We start from the raw sequence: 14,429 nt of genomic DNA on the forward strand, positions 1-14,429 counted from the left end.
CGTGTCCATTGGTTTATTCCAGGACGGTCACATTGTCCCCGTAGCCGTTTTTCATTGTTGGTTCCCGGTTAGACTGGTAGCTCACTGCTTGTTTTTGGGTCAGCCTGCCTTGCCTTTTACCGCTGATGCTGCGTATGTTTTTCGTTGATAGGTCCTGTTAGTTATTTTTGCCAGTTAGTTTTGAATATCTTTAGGCAGAAGTAATTGAACCAAATGATGATTGGCACGTTGGTTAGCCAATGAAAATACATTTATGCCATTTTCTGGGGGTGTATTCAAATCAGAACCAAAACTAATCGTGGGTAAATGCAACTGTGTCTGGATCCAATTTTACGCACCATTATTACACGCAAGTGTTCACAATCATTGATCGACTCCTGGAAAGAAAAGTCAAACACTGACAACTCTTTTAAAATGTCTAAAAAAAGGACAAAGTAAAATACACGATTGCAGATTTTTTATAGCTGTTAACTTGAATTTGACAAGGTATTTGGTAAGACTTCAAGCTATTGTCTCACCTGTTTTTTAGGTAAGATGCCCATGCTACACTATTTTGCGGGCATTATATTAAAAGATAAAAAATTCAGGTGAGAAGGAAAACCTTCATACCGTCCATATTCCCCAAACGCTTCAAGAACAGCATTCAGTTTACTTTGGGTAAATCTTGGATTGGGTTTTAGGCAAATTTTGCAGGAACGTTCCGGGGTTTATATATTGTTTTTTACCTTCTTATCTTTTTACACCTTTTTATCTGTTTTGAATTTGTCTTTAAACTGAAAGGAGCTGCCTTCCAATTATGTTGTACTACTGTATAATTACAACAAAAGCCATTCATTTATTTTATTCATTCCTTCATTCATACAACATCATGCCCATTTTTTTAGAATCAGCCATCTTTGCGTTACCTGCAAGGATTGAGCAGTTCTTCGTCTGTAATCTTGATGAAGGGCAGGACGGGTTTCTCAACAAAAGAGCCAAAACCCATGCGAAATTTACTGGTGAGCTTGGCCATTTCTTTGGATAGAGTTGAACCGAGATCCTTTATCATATTCAGATCATCAAACATGGAGGCTGACAAGTCCATCAGGTAGTAGAGGTCCACTGGGTAGTCTTCAGTGTGCTGGATTTTTACCTGGAAAGTCATCTTACTGCCTGTCCCAAAAATCAAAGTTAACATACTTTATGGAGTTCCAAAGACAAGTTTTCTCCGATATTGAAAATGGCATACTGGGTCTCAGCTTGAGTGTCATTTTTTGTGGGGAGATCTGAGTGAGATTCAGGTTGCCACTCCTCTTCCCAAGTGGTTGATCCTGTAGGATTTCTCCCTCCGAAATGGGAAACTCCAGAAGGCCACCGCCGCATCCTTTTTCCAGCAAGCGCTCCGGTGTGTCACATCGTTTACTGACCGACAACCAGTCTGTGAAATTCTGTAAAATAATAATTTCACGTAACGCAGTAGCGCAAAAAATGACGTATTTTGAATGTGATCTATGGTTTTTGTTACTGCTGCTGACCTCCTGTGTACACCAGGCACAGTGCGGACCAAGTTGGAGACATAGGTCGCAAGTCACAGCGCTCTCAGCTGAACATGATCCTTCAAAACACAAAATTTATTTCTTACAACCTCTGTATTGTAATACACACTGTTTTGTGATTTTGAAAACTTAAAAAAAAAAAAAATCTAACGACTAAAATGAAAAAAATTTAAGAATAAACTGCTTCACGCAATGCATTTTGATTTTTTTAATAATCAGTAAATAGTTTTCTCCATCAATAGCTGAAGCTCCGCGTTAGTGACATCTACTGTCAAAAGTAACTGACTGAAACAATCACACTAACGATAGACGGAGTTCTTTTCGGAGGCTCACGATTAAATTGTGATTCATGCATGTAAGATTTGGTCATAAAACGATTATTGAAGATTTGTTTCATCCTCAATCTTATTTTCCTTCACTGATATTTAATCTGGTGTGCATTTATAAATGAAACAAAGAAATCCAAATGACAATTTAATTTATTCCCAATACAGTTTATTTAACTGGGGAAAACTCATACAGACTGCAAAGTGGCGAATGTAGCATAAAAGCACTAATTGAAATGATTGATTTGAATATTTTACCATCTTTATGCTTTTTATCTTTATATGAAAATGTTTACCTGAATATGGTAACTTTGCTGTTAGAATTCATATCTATGATAGAAAAGAGCTAAAGCTTCTTTAAACTTCTGGAAAGACACCCAAGTGCCGTTATTATTATTATTATGTTTTTTTCATATTTTTTGTATCGCCTTAAACAGCTCGTCCATGAGTTTGATTGTACGGAAAATAACAAAGCGATAGTTTTCCCCAATGTTTCTGGGTGATCTAGTGAGTTGCGCTTGGCTTTGGCAACATCCAGCTGAGATATTTAAAACTGTGGGTTATCGGTCGATGCTCATTTTTCTCTTGTGCTTCACTCAGCATTGTCTCACTGGCCAGATAAAATGATTTGGCAGGCCACATTTGGCCTGCGGGCCATGAGTTTGACACATGAGATCTCCGGGTGGCCATTTGCCTTCTCGATGTGGTACGAGAATTTTGGACCTTGAAATGATAAATTCCGCTTAAACAGGGCTCACAAGAAGAACCCATAAGAAGACTCACTTTAAAAAATAACTTAGTGGCGATGACGTTTCGTCCTTTTGTGACAAATTTATGGCTTGAAAGCTTTGTTTGCCCAAAAACTTTGCATTTTGGATATTTTTGGATCTACTCTAAATTCAAATTAATTATGTATTCTAATGAATAAATAACTTGATGGATGAAAATGAAATGCTTCCTTCAAAAATAAATAAATTATTTGAAATAAGTTACATAAGTACATGAACAAATAAGCCAAGTCATGTTTATTTGTATAGCCCTTAATTACAAGAAGTCTTAAAAGTGCTGAACAGACCACAGATTATTGCAAACCACTGACTATTATTACACCATCCCCTGATCTAAAACCTACATAAGGGCAAGGAAAAACTCAAAAACTTCAACATGAGGATAATGAATGATAAGTCAATTAAATGTTTCCATTAAGACTATATAAACGAAGAAATCAATAAAAGACTTTCATTAGAAACACATGAATAAATAAATAATTACATGAATATCTCAATAAACAGATTTAAAAAGATGTATTCCACAATACGTGGAATAAATTTATAAAAAAAACGCAAAAATTCTTTGAACAACTTTATCAATAAATATAACAAACTGTCCAAAAAAATAAAACACTTTCACTTGGTTTATAGTGTTGGATGAGAAATTCCAAGTTTGGTTAAGTTTACTACAAGCAGAAGATGAAATAACTCAGCTGAGGTTCAGGCCAAACCTTTCACTACTCCGGTACACTCGAATAGGAAATAATAAAGTGAGTTTTTTTTTTTTTAATGAGTATTGAGTATATTTTACTTTGCAGTTGTCACTGCGTGACTGTACTGAGGTTTATCTATGGTTTTATGTCTCTACTGACCTAACAAAGTGTCTAATTGGTTTGTTTATTTGAATCTGGAGAACGTTCAATAAAAGATTTTTGATTGTACCCATTTTTTCTTGTGTTTATTTTAATTTGCCAAATAATTTAGCAAATGTATGCCAAATTATAAAAAGAAATCAATAATTATCCGATGATTCAAATAATCGTTTCAGTAGTCGGTGACTGGTCTACGATTAAAATAGTCGTTAGTTGCAGTCCTGCTTCAATGTGGTCATTTGTAACTAGGTAGTTACTTTCAGAGTTGCAACTTTTGCATGTCAGTAATCTGGAGGGTATCCCTATACTTTTAAATGAGGTAACTAGAAAGGATAACTAATTACTTGTTTATTAGTTTTAGTTGGACGCACACAGACACGCGCATAGATTTGTGCGCTCACCCTCCACCATGGTGATCCAGTAGCAGAGAAGCAGGCCCAGAAGGAGAATCCCCATCTAGTAAGTCCGTGACGTGACTTCAACTTGTGTCATATTTCCACGCGCGAAATGCGTCCGCCACGGTCACACAGCCTCGAGTCTTTCCGTGCTCGCCCAATCCTGTTCACCTTTACCTGGCGAAGGAGAAAGGGGCGGGGCAGAAGGGGGGCAGGAAGAGTTGATTCGGGGCCTCACCTTTTGTCGTTGGTCGTTCGAGAACAAAAAGGCTATATGAGCCGGCTCTTTGAAGTGAGCGGCTTATCACCCATTGGTAGCCGGTTCCCCCCAAAACACACGCAATCTTTCTTTCTTTCCCTTTCTCTCTCTCTCTCTTTCTCTCTCTCTCTCTCTTTTTTTCTCTCTCTTTCTCTCTCTCTCTCTCTCCCGCTCTCTCTCTCTCTCTCTCTCTCTCAAAATATCTCTCTTGCAATCTTACTTTCTTTTGCCCTCTCTAACAATCTTTATATATTTCCCTTCTTTTCTCTCTCAATTTTTTTCTCCCTCACAGTCTCTCTCTCTCTCTCTCCCCTCTCCCCCTACTCTGACAATCTTTCTTCCCCCCCTCTCTCTCTGACAACCTTTCTTTCTCTTCCTCTCTCTCTCTCTCTCTCTAGCTTTCTTTTTCTTGGTCTCTCGCATTCTTTCCTTCTCTTGCTCTCTCTCGTAATCTTTCTTTTGCTCTCTCTCATAATCACTCTCTCACTCTATCCCACAATCGTTATTTCTTTCGCTCTTTTCTTGCAATCTTTCTTGTTTATTTTGCGTATCACTTAAATCAACTTTTATAATTTTTCCATAATAAAGTTTTTTTAGAAAGCACTAAATAATACACAATGTTTTTCTAAATTCATTCTTCATTTACTAAATGACACCCAACTTTTAAACTGTATTGAACATGCCACGCGCAACCTCGGTCACAGCCAAAGAGCACATGTCTATGTAAATGCTCCGCCAATGAAAAAATTCAAATCACTTTCAATAGAAATTACAAAATCGAGGTATCAAAGGTGCACCATTAGGTTGGAGTGGCCGCACCTTTTGCAAACAAGGCTTTATTGCTGTGGCGCATAACAGGACATCAATTATTAACTGCACCAGCGAACTGAATATGAATCATCGCCTGGCCAGACGTTTCTTAGTTTTAGCCGTGAACTTCCTTTTCAAAACAAGCTAGCAGGCCCCAATTTTCAGGTGTTGACACCTGCCGGAAAAATCTTAGTGGGGTCCTTGTCAGTCTCTTGAAGGGGAAGTACCGACTCCTTGCACTGTACCTATTCCTCTCAGTGTGGAACCTACTTAGTATGCAGTGCCTCGCAAAGGTTTGGGCTTCTCCAAGGACTTTCCGACATATTTCCATATTTCAGGTTTCAAGCTTCCATCCATCCATTCATTATCTGCACCGCTTATCCTCAGTAGGGTCGCGGGGTTGCTGGAGCCCATCCCAGCTATCTTCGGGCAGTGGGCAGGGGACACCCTGAACTGGTTGCCAGCCAATCGCAGGGCACACAGAGACAGACAACCATTCACTCGCTCATTCACACCTAGGGACAATTTCTCATCTCATCTCATTAGCTGCACTGCTTATCCTCAGTAGGGTCGCGGGGTTGCTGGAGACCATCCCAGCTATCTTTTGGCAGTGGGCAGGGGACACCCTGAACTGGTTGCCAGTCAATCGCAGGGCACACAGGGACAGCCAACTCGCTCGCTCATTCACACCTAGAGACAATTTGGACCGGCCAATCCACCTGAAATGCATGTCTTTGGAATGTGGGAGGAAACCGGAGTGCCTGGAGGAAACCCACGCAAGCACGGGGAGAACATACAAACTCCGCACAGGAAGTCCGGTAGCTGGATTTGAACCCACACAGGAGGTTCCCAAGACCTTTGAACTGTGCCGCACACACGCTAACCACTGCGCTGCCGTGCTGCAGGGACAATTTGAACTGGCCAATTAACCCGAAATGCATGTTTTTGGAATGTGGGAGGGAACCAGAGTGCCCGGAGGAAACCCACGCAAGCACCGGGAGAACATGCAAACTTCACACAGGAGGTTCGATCTCATGACCGCATAACTGTGCCTCACACGCGCTAACCATTGCGCCGCCGTGCTGCCCGGTCACAAACTTATACATTAAAAAATATTATCTAAGAATCAACAACACGTGAGAGGCAAGCGTTAAAAGATATAAAATTTATTCAACATGTTATATTGTTCTAACAAAAAAAAATGGAGTACTAAGCTTTGCATGAATATTTCCCCCCTTGATTTAATACTTTGTACAACCTCCTTTTGCTCCGATCACAGCCACAAGTCTTTTTGGGTATGTCTCTATAAGTTTTGCACATCTTGAAATAGAAATATTTGCACATTATTACTTACGGATTAGCTCAAAATCATTCAGGTATGATGGTGTTTGTCCCACCTCACCTGAGTAGGACTGCAGGTCCTCCAAAGTGATCATGCCCCCCTTGGTTGCTTCTTTGAACAGTTTTCTCCTTATTTGGACTGAAAGTATAGAAGCACGGCCAGGTTTTGGTAGGTTTGCAGTGGTTTTATGCTCTTTCCATTTCTATATTATTACTCGCACAATGCTCCAGGAGATGTGTAAATGTTGAGAAATCTTCTTGTATTCCTTTCCTGGTTTGAACTTTTCCACAACTTTATCCCGGACCTGCCTGGTGTGGTCTCCTTAAAACTGCCTGTTCTCCATTGTTTCTTTTCACAAACAATTTTAAACGAGAGAGGGAGAGAGAAAGAAAGGGAAAGAAAGATTGCAAGAAAGAGCGAAAGAAAGAAAAATTGTGAGAGAGAAAGATTAGAAGAGAGAGTGAAAGAAAGAATGATATTGTCATGATTACTGATGCGAGGCACCTGAGTCTGCTCCTTTGGCCCCAACTGCCTTGGATGCTGTCACCCGTTGTCAGTCCGTCTGCAAACCTCAGGTACGCTAGGCAAGCCTTCCGACCCTGACTATCTCCTGTTTTGATTCCTGTTTGATTCCCGGCTCCGATCCCTTTTCTGAACTTAACTACGTTTTTGCTCCCCTGTCCCGGCCACCGATCTGTTTTTCCCCACTCTCAACACCGCCATCGCCCGCCAAGGAAATACCACTTCCGCGTCTGAGTTACCTGCTCCCAACGACCAACGATCTACGGATCGTGTATACTACCCTTTCCCTTCTTCCTAATAAAACTCAGAGAAACGCACGCAAGTGGGTTCTGTCTTCATTCTGGTCCTGATATATATATATATATATATATATATATATATATATATATATATATATATATATATATATATATATATATATATATATATATATAAATATGTATGTGTGTGTGTGTGTGTGTGTGTGTGTGTGTGTGTGTGTGTGTGTGTGTGTGTGTGTGTGTGTGTGTGTGTGTGTAAAATCTGTGCTAAATTGTTCAACAAATAAGGGCAAAGAGTGCACTCGTACATGGACCTGCTGCTTGAATGGCCTCCTACACACTCAAGCCCTTTCAGCTAGCTCTATTTTTGCCTCACTTTGTCACTCTTCAAGTGTCAGTGTGTGAATTTTTTACCGGTTGCATTGCTCATGACAGTCACCAGGGAGACAAGACTGAGAAGTAGTTAGCATCCATGCTCTGCTAGCCCTCGCTCTGAGGTTGCAAATGTAAATCAGTGCAAAGATGCCAACTGATGCTAAGATTTGCAAATCTTGATTAAATCAGTTCAAACCATTTTATGTGAGGGATATACAATGATAGTAATAAAAATACACACTTAAAGGGACATTGTGTAATACAGGGTGTTCCAAAAGTTTGGGGCACACTTAAAGTCCTCGTATCTCCTAAACTATGAATGATAGTAAGATAAAGCAAATTACATTAGGTTTTGTGTAAGGTTGTTGATTTTCTTTCTTTGGTTTCAAAACCATTAGTGGCGTTCACTCAACCAGAAAAAGACTTTTTGTGTGCTTGAATTTGCAAAAAAAAAAAAAAAAAAAAAAAACGGATTCAATGACTGTTGTTCAACGTCCATTTCACAGACAATTCAGAAAGGAGCCACTAGAGAGGAAGTCCATAGTGAGATAGTACGGTAAATTCAAACCGATGGGTGCCTATACCCAGCTAAAAGAATGGGACGCCCTTCAACTTCAGAGGACGTGATTGAAAAAGTTCAAACTGCTTTCCAGCACAGCCCCAGGTTCGAAGAGCAAGTAGGGAACTTCAGTGTCCTTCAACAACTGTTTGGTGTGTCTTAAGAGGAATGCACATGACAACTTACAGGGTACATTTAGCACAGTTGAAGGACACATATGAACCAGGTCGTTGCGACTTTTGCATTGCAATGCAACAGAAGATGGAAGATGACTGCTTTGAAAACCTGTTTGTTTTTCGCAATGAGGCAACTTTCCACGTAAATGGCAACGTTAGCAAGCATAACACTCGCATATGAGGTACTAAAAACCCACATGAACTTCTCGAACATCAGCAAAATCCCCCAAAGGTCAATGGCGAGACATACCTCCACATGCTGGAAAACTGGATAATGGATAGATAGAGTGAGAAAGAGTCTCTTGAGTTCATTTTCCTAAACAACAGATGCATTGGACGGTCTGGGCAGATTGATAAAGATCTCATGTCCTGAAAGGATTGCTCTTTGTGCCCCCTATTCCAAGAGACATGGATGATCTGAAGGTCTAAATAACAGAAGCCGTTGCAAGCATTGACAAAGCTATGCTGGGATGCATTTAGCTTGAGATGTCGTGTGACCATTATCCAGATTGGTAGGATTCGAAACTCTGTATGGGCTGATACCCAAAAAATCAAATCATTGCATATTTCATCCTGGCCCAGCGTCCGGGCCAAATTTTTTAACCAAATGCGGCCTGCAACGCAATGAGATTGCGCACCCTTGAAAAAAGTGACGGAGGAGCACTAAGTAAATGTAAAAAAAAAAACAACAACAAATAACTAGATTAAAAAAAAATACAGTACAGTAACACTCATATACTCATTTTCAGTACAAAATTCTTCTTTGCTCAATAATAATATAGCAATTTCTGCAATTATGTGCTTTGAAAACTATTATGACCTCTTAGTAGAATGAATTACAGACGCTCCTCTACTTACGACCATTTGACTTACGTAAAACGGTAGATACGAACATTTTTTTCGGGATGTGGAAAAATATCCGGACATAGCTGTAAGTTAGATTTTGTGCTGTGTGCACCTTTTTCCGAGTACACAGTACTGTAGTGCTTCTTTTCGCCGCCACTGGCATGTGGCGCTGTGAGAGCTCACCCAGCATCCACCCGCTTCCTTCTATACTGTCTATACTATGTCTACACTATCTCCAGCCAGCTAAGAACCTCGACATTTTCATTGTTTAATATCTCGTGCATCCATTTGATATGGTTGGTGTAAAGTGTAAAGAAGAGGCGAGCCGTTTCTTTTGAAATGAAATTGGAATAAGAAAGCTCGATGGGGTTGAGAACATGGGGGAAATGCTTTTTTTCACTTTTTCGGAGGAGGAACTCTTGAAGCGCATTTTTCAAAAGTAAGTTAAACTCAATAATTATTATCTTTATAGAACATATTATTTTATGAAATGTTTATTATTTACTACAAAACAATACAGGTTACTTAAGCAAGCCTTCAACATACTTATATAAACCTTACACATTCAAAAGTATCGTTCTCGTTTGTAAGTCGGGCAGCGTCTGTGTATATAGTTATAATCTACTGTTGCATATCTTTTCGGCAAACTAGTAGAACGGTATTACGATGCTGCATGGTCTACTATTGAAATTGTAGATTAGCATTATGCAAAATAGTTTTGATGTTAAAGTACAAGTTAGAGGTATTTGTCAACTACTGCACACTTTTCCTTTACTGATAACCAGCCTAAATCGAGACTAGAACAAAAAAAATCTTATTAGTATTTGGAGTGAGCACCATAGTTGGATATTTTCAGACCAAAAGCTCCAAAAGCGGTTGATAAAGACAGTCTTGTCTTTGCGGACATCTCATGTTTGTTTGTGGCTTTTTATTCAGGCACGACAAAAAAAAGATGAAGAAAATGAAAAAAAATTGTCAAAAGGAAACAATAAAATATTTGCAAAAGTAAAAAAAAAACATCTGTAGAATAAAATAATACAATACTTAAACATGTGCCCAAAAGAGACAACGCTCAGAGAAGCGCAAGAGAAAAACAAGCTGCAGGTCGAAATATATCCACTTGATGTTGCCAAAGCCAGGTGCTTCTCACAAATGCTGTACACTCTCTCTCTCTCTCTTACTCACTCTCTGTTCCTATCGTTTTTCCTCACTCTTTATCTCTCTCTCTTTCGTTGTTCCTCATTGTCTCTTTCTCTGTGTCTTTTTACCTCCTTTTGCTCTCTCTTCCTTTTTTCTTTTCTCTCTTCTCTCTCCTCTCTTTCTCACTCTCTCTATTGATTAGCCCCTTCTTTCTTTCTTCCCTTCTCTCTTTCTCTCCTTCTCTTTTCTCTCCTTCTCTTTTCTCCCCTTCTCTCTTTCTACTTCTCTTTGGATTTTGTTCCTTCTCTCGCTTTCTTTCCCCTTCTCTCACTATTTCTCTTCTTTGCTTCTCACGCTCTCTCTCGCTCTCCCCCCTCTTTCTCCCTTTCTCTCTTTCTCTGTCCCACCATCTCTACTTTTCCTTCCCTCTCTTTCTCTTATTTCTCTCTCTTTTTTTCTTTCTCTCTAAACTGCTAGTCCGCCAAGAGAATGTTTTTTCTATCGCGTGGCCCCCGAGTGAAAATTAGTTTGACACCGCTGGTATAAAGGGTTTTTTGGTCAAATATATGCCTGCATCTATTGATAACAGCAATAAATGCAGGCTATGTGGATTATTTGCTATTTATATAACTCTTAATCACTCTGACAAACTTAAACTCTTTTTAATCAAAACATTACCTGCAGGATCTTTATTTGTATCTTAATGTCTTTTGGTGTTTTCCCAAATACCATAACCTTTGATTCTTAAACATTTAATTTGAGTTTGTTTCTATCAAACCATTCTTTTACTTTATTAAGTCCTAAATTCATTTCTGCCTGCAATTCCTGTAGATTTGTACCTGAGCATAATATTTATGACATACAAATAGAATAAGGCAGCACGGCAGCGCTGTGGTTAGCGCGTGTGCGGCACAGTTTTAAGGTAGTTAGATCAAACCCCCTGTGTGGAGTTTGCATGTTTTTCCCGTGCTTGCTCCGGTCACTCCGGTTTCCTTCCACATTCCAAAAACATGCAATGAAGGTTAATTGGCCGGTTTAAATTGTCCCTAGGTGTGAATGAGCGAGCGAATTGTCTGTCCCTGTGTGCTCCGCGACTGGCTGGCAACCAGTTCAGGGTGTCCCCTGCCCACTGCCCGATGATTGATGGGATGGGCTCCAGCACCCCCGCGACCCTACTGAGGACAAGCGGTGCAGATAATGGATGGATGGATACAAATAGAATAACTCAGCAACAGGTGAGGAAAATGTTTCCACTAACTGGAAACTCAAATGTAGTTTTCTTCCAATTTTCCCAACTGTTCACACCACCCTCGGACTTTTTAAGGGTCACTCATTTAGCATGTTGTCTTTTCATCATCACGCTTTTACAGGCATGTCAAAGATATAACCCGCGGGTCGCATCTGGCCTGTTGAATGTTTTAATCCTGTTCGCCACAAATCTCTGAGTATGTTGAAAAAAGAAGTACGTCTCAGGGTTGTTTCTATCCAAAGTTATTTAAAGAAGTGCCGACCAAGTGTTAAGTTTGTATAGAGTGGTGAGTTGGTTCAGTGTAAGATCGGGCCTGGCAAATTCAGCCCGACCTGACCCGAGTCGCGCGTATATAAACCCGAACCCGTCCAAACCCAACGGACTACTTAACTTAACTTGATATGATAACTGAGCCTTAATGTGAATTTCCCTTCGGGGATGAATAAAGTATCTATCTATCTATCTATCTATCTATCTATCTAAATAAAATTGAATTTTTGATTCACCGCCAAAGTTTTCGTTGTTGTTGTCGTTGTCATTTATTTATTCTGAATATGCATCACGAGCAATGCAAGGCTTCCTGATCACGGTCAAAACATTTCAGCAAATGAAAACATGTAAATATGTAAAAAAGAAAAATGAGTAAGCTACATAAACCACAAAACAAAGTAATAGAAAACAAAAGACGTATTTTGAAATGATTGGGAAGAAGCTTAGCTTATTAGCTCTCACCCCTTTACAAAAACAAGGCAAATATAAATATATTGATATATATACACAGACATACATGCATATAAACTCATACAATCCCATATGTATAAAGTAAACACAAAGCTTTACTTTGGCCGTGTGTACTTCAGCGCCGAAAATGAACAGTTTGCTGCAGAAGTTCACATTTTGGCGACTTTAACCGGACGAAAGTGAAAGGGAAACTGGACAAAATGGCACCGAAAATAAAATCCATTTCTGCAGATTACAAGCTGCAAATAGTGAAATATTTGTTGAAAAAAGCAAAAGGTTTGTAAAGCTTGTAAGCTATCGGCAAGAAGCAGAAGATACGTCTGACGCGAGGGAGGTGGAAAGAGGAACCCGTGTGTCTTTTACCCCAAAACTGAAGATGAACATTTATTTGGATTAAGTGATTTGGAGTTACTGCAACAGGCTTGCAACCAGTTCAGGGTGTCCCCTGCCCACTGCCCGATGACAGCTGGGATGGGCTCAAGCACCCCCGCGACCCTACTGAGGATAAGCGGTGAAGATAATGTATGGATGGATTTGGAGTTAAACTGTGTTCTTTATCTAAATAAATAGGTGAGTAAAAGTAAGATCATGCTGTGGAGATCTTCTACGAAAGAAAAAAACAACAACCTGAAACCAGAATTCTGGCCGGGTTCAAGTCGGGTTTGGGCCTGGATCTTACCTCTAGTTCAGTGTAAAGCTGCATTCACTCAACTGTTGACAACCAGTTAGCACATTCAATGCCCATACCTGTCAACCTCCACGGCTCCATGCCCTTACAAAATGTCATATTTTCCCTTACAAAATACAAAAAAAATCTTACACCATATTTTTTTTTTTACAAACGTGTTTATTTATGTAATTTAACATGTTATATTGTACATGTGTTTTGTTATATCATATATATTGTTAATTAACATTTTGTTGTGAGATCCTGAGTTGCTCGACATGAATGAGGTTTATTATAAAAAAAGTTCAAAAATTAAGAAGCTTGGACATTCACTGTGGAAGGAAAAAATACATGCATATATAATTAAGTAGAATAATACATTTCCTTATTCAAATTATTCATTCATTTTCTGCATTAAATTATTGTTGGTAATATACTGATTAAAGGGATAACCACAAACCTGTCTTTTTCATTTTCTCCTTTTATACTTCCTTTTTTCTTAACTTCTTTATACAACATTAATGATTCGTAATATAATGCATCAAAGAAGTGAGCTGTTTAAGAGCTCCCTTTAATGAGTTCAGCCGAAAAAGTCGGTTCTCCAAAAAGAGACGGACTTCCTTTCACCACATCAAACCGCTCGCTTTGTTTGCAAAGAAAACAAAAACGATAATGAGATAGAGGCTACCGCGGCGAACTCGTTTATTTGATTGATTTGCCGTTTCGTGATAGTCGGTGTATACCGGATGGTACCGATCATTGACAAATTTGCGTTTTCCCGTACAGATTTTCTTGTACGGCATACACGTCTTAAAATGCATGATAAACGTACTTTGCACGGCAAAAACAAACAGGTCGACAGGTATGAATGCCATTGTTTGTGAATAAAGGCATACATGCTAACCATTTGACCTTCAAAAGCGATAGATTTACACACAAAACACAATATATCTCCAAAATAATTAAAACATCAACAACAACAACATGTGTTTGTTTTATCAAACAGAAATCCAATGTAATGGTCGGAGTGATTCACTTACACTTTAAGACTTACAAATAAAGCGGTTGTAGACTAAAATACGAATCCAGAGCCAATATTTCATGTTGTTTACATTGGAAAACGCGGTATTTTTATTGTTATGAAAGGGCGAAAAGTGGTACATCTTCGTGTAAAGCCGTAGTGTATGTATGTAAATGTCTTGTGTTTAGAAAAGATCCCTTGCCTATGATATGTAACATCCTACATGCCCACATTTCTTGTGTAAATATTGTGTAAATGATGACCTTTATCTTCTTTGTTTTCTTTTATCCTCACGGTTAAATGTGAGACTGGAGTGCCATGTCCAATTTCATTGTCACAATATGTTCAACCCATATTTTAACAATGACAATAAAGGTATATTCTATTCTATTCTATTCTAGTCTATTCTATTCTATTCTATTCTATATGTAGCGTAGGCTGAATAACAAGGCATAATAGTAAAGATTTGGAGTTGACAGGTTTTCCCTGATCAGCCTGAGATGGGAAAGTCTGGATCCGGCCCCAGAACCTCTCACAATCTCCTACCCCTAGCAAATGGTGCCG

The 14,429-nt window shown here is 39.2% G+C and overlaps 1 protein-coding gene across 2 annotated transcripts in view; it reads right to left on the reverse strand.

Moving 5' to 3' along the window:
• itgb6 (integrin, beta 6) overlaps nucleotides 1-14,429 on the reverse strand; it is a 38,087-nt gene that overhangs the window by 23,511 nt on the left and 147 nt on the right. For both annotated transcript variants that reach the window (XM_088333244.1, XM_088333243.1), the window contains exons 2-5: nucleotides 3,905-4,075; nucleotides 1,515-1,594; nucleotides 1,229-1,427; nucleotides 906-1,152 (exon numbers count right to left, since the gene is read on the reverse strand). In XM_088333244.1, coding sequence (XP_088189370.1) covers nucleotides 906-1,152; nucleotides 1,229-1,427; nucleotides 1,515-1,594; nucleotides 3,905-3,959 — 581 coding nt within the window. In that variant the 5' untranslated portion in view covers nucleotides 3,960-4,075. The remainder of the gene's footprint in view (nucleotides 1-905; nucleotides 1,153-1,228; nucleotides 1,428-1,514; nucleotides 1,595-3,904; nucleotides 4,076-14,429) is intronic.

This window comes from Urocampus carinirostris, chromosome 4 (genome assembly GCF_059441175.1).
Source record: "Urocampus carinirostris isolate Australia breed hairy pipefish chromosome 4, RoL_Ucar_1.0, whole genome shotgun sequence".
NCBI classification, from domain to species: Eukaryota; Metazoa; Chordata; class Actinopteri; order Syngnathiformes; family Syngnathidae; genus Urocampus; species Urocampus carinirostris.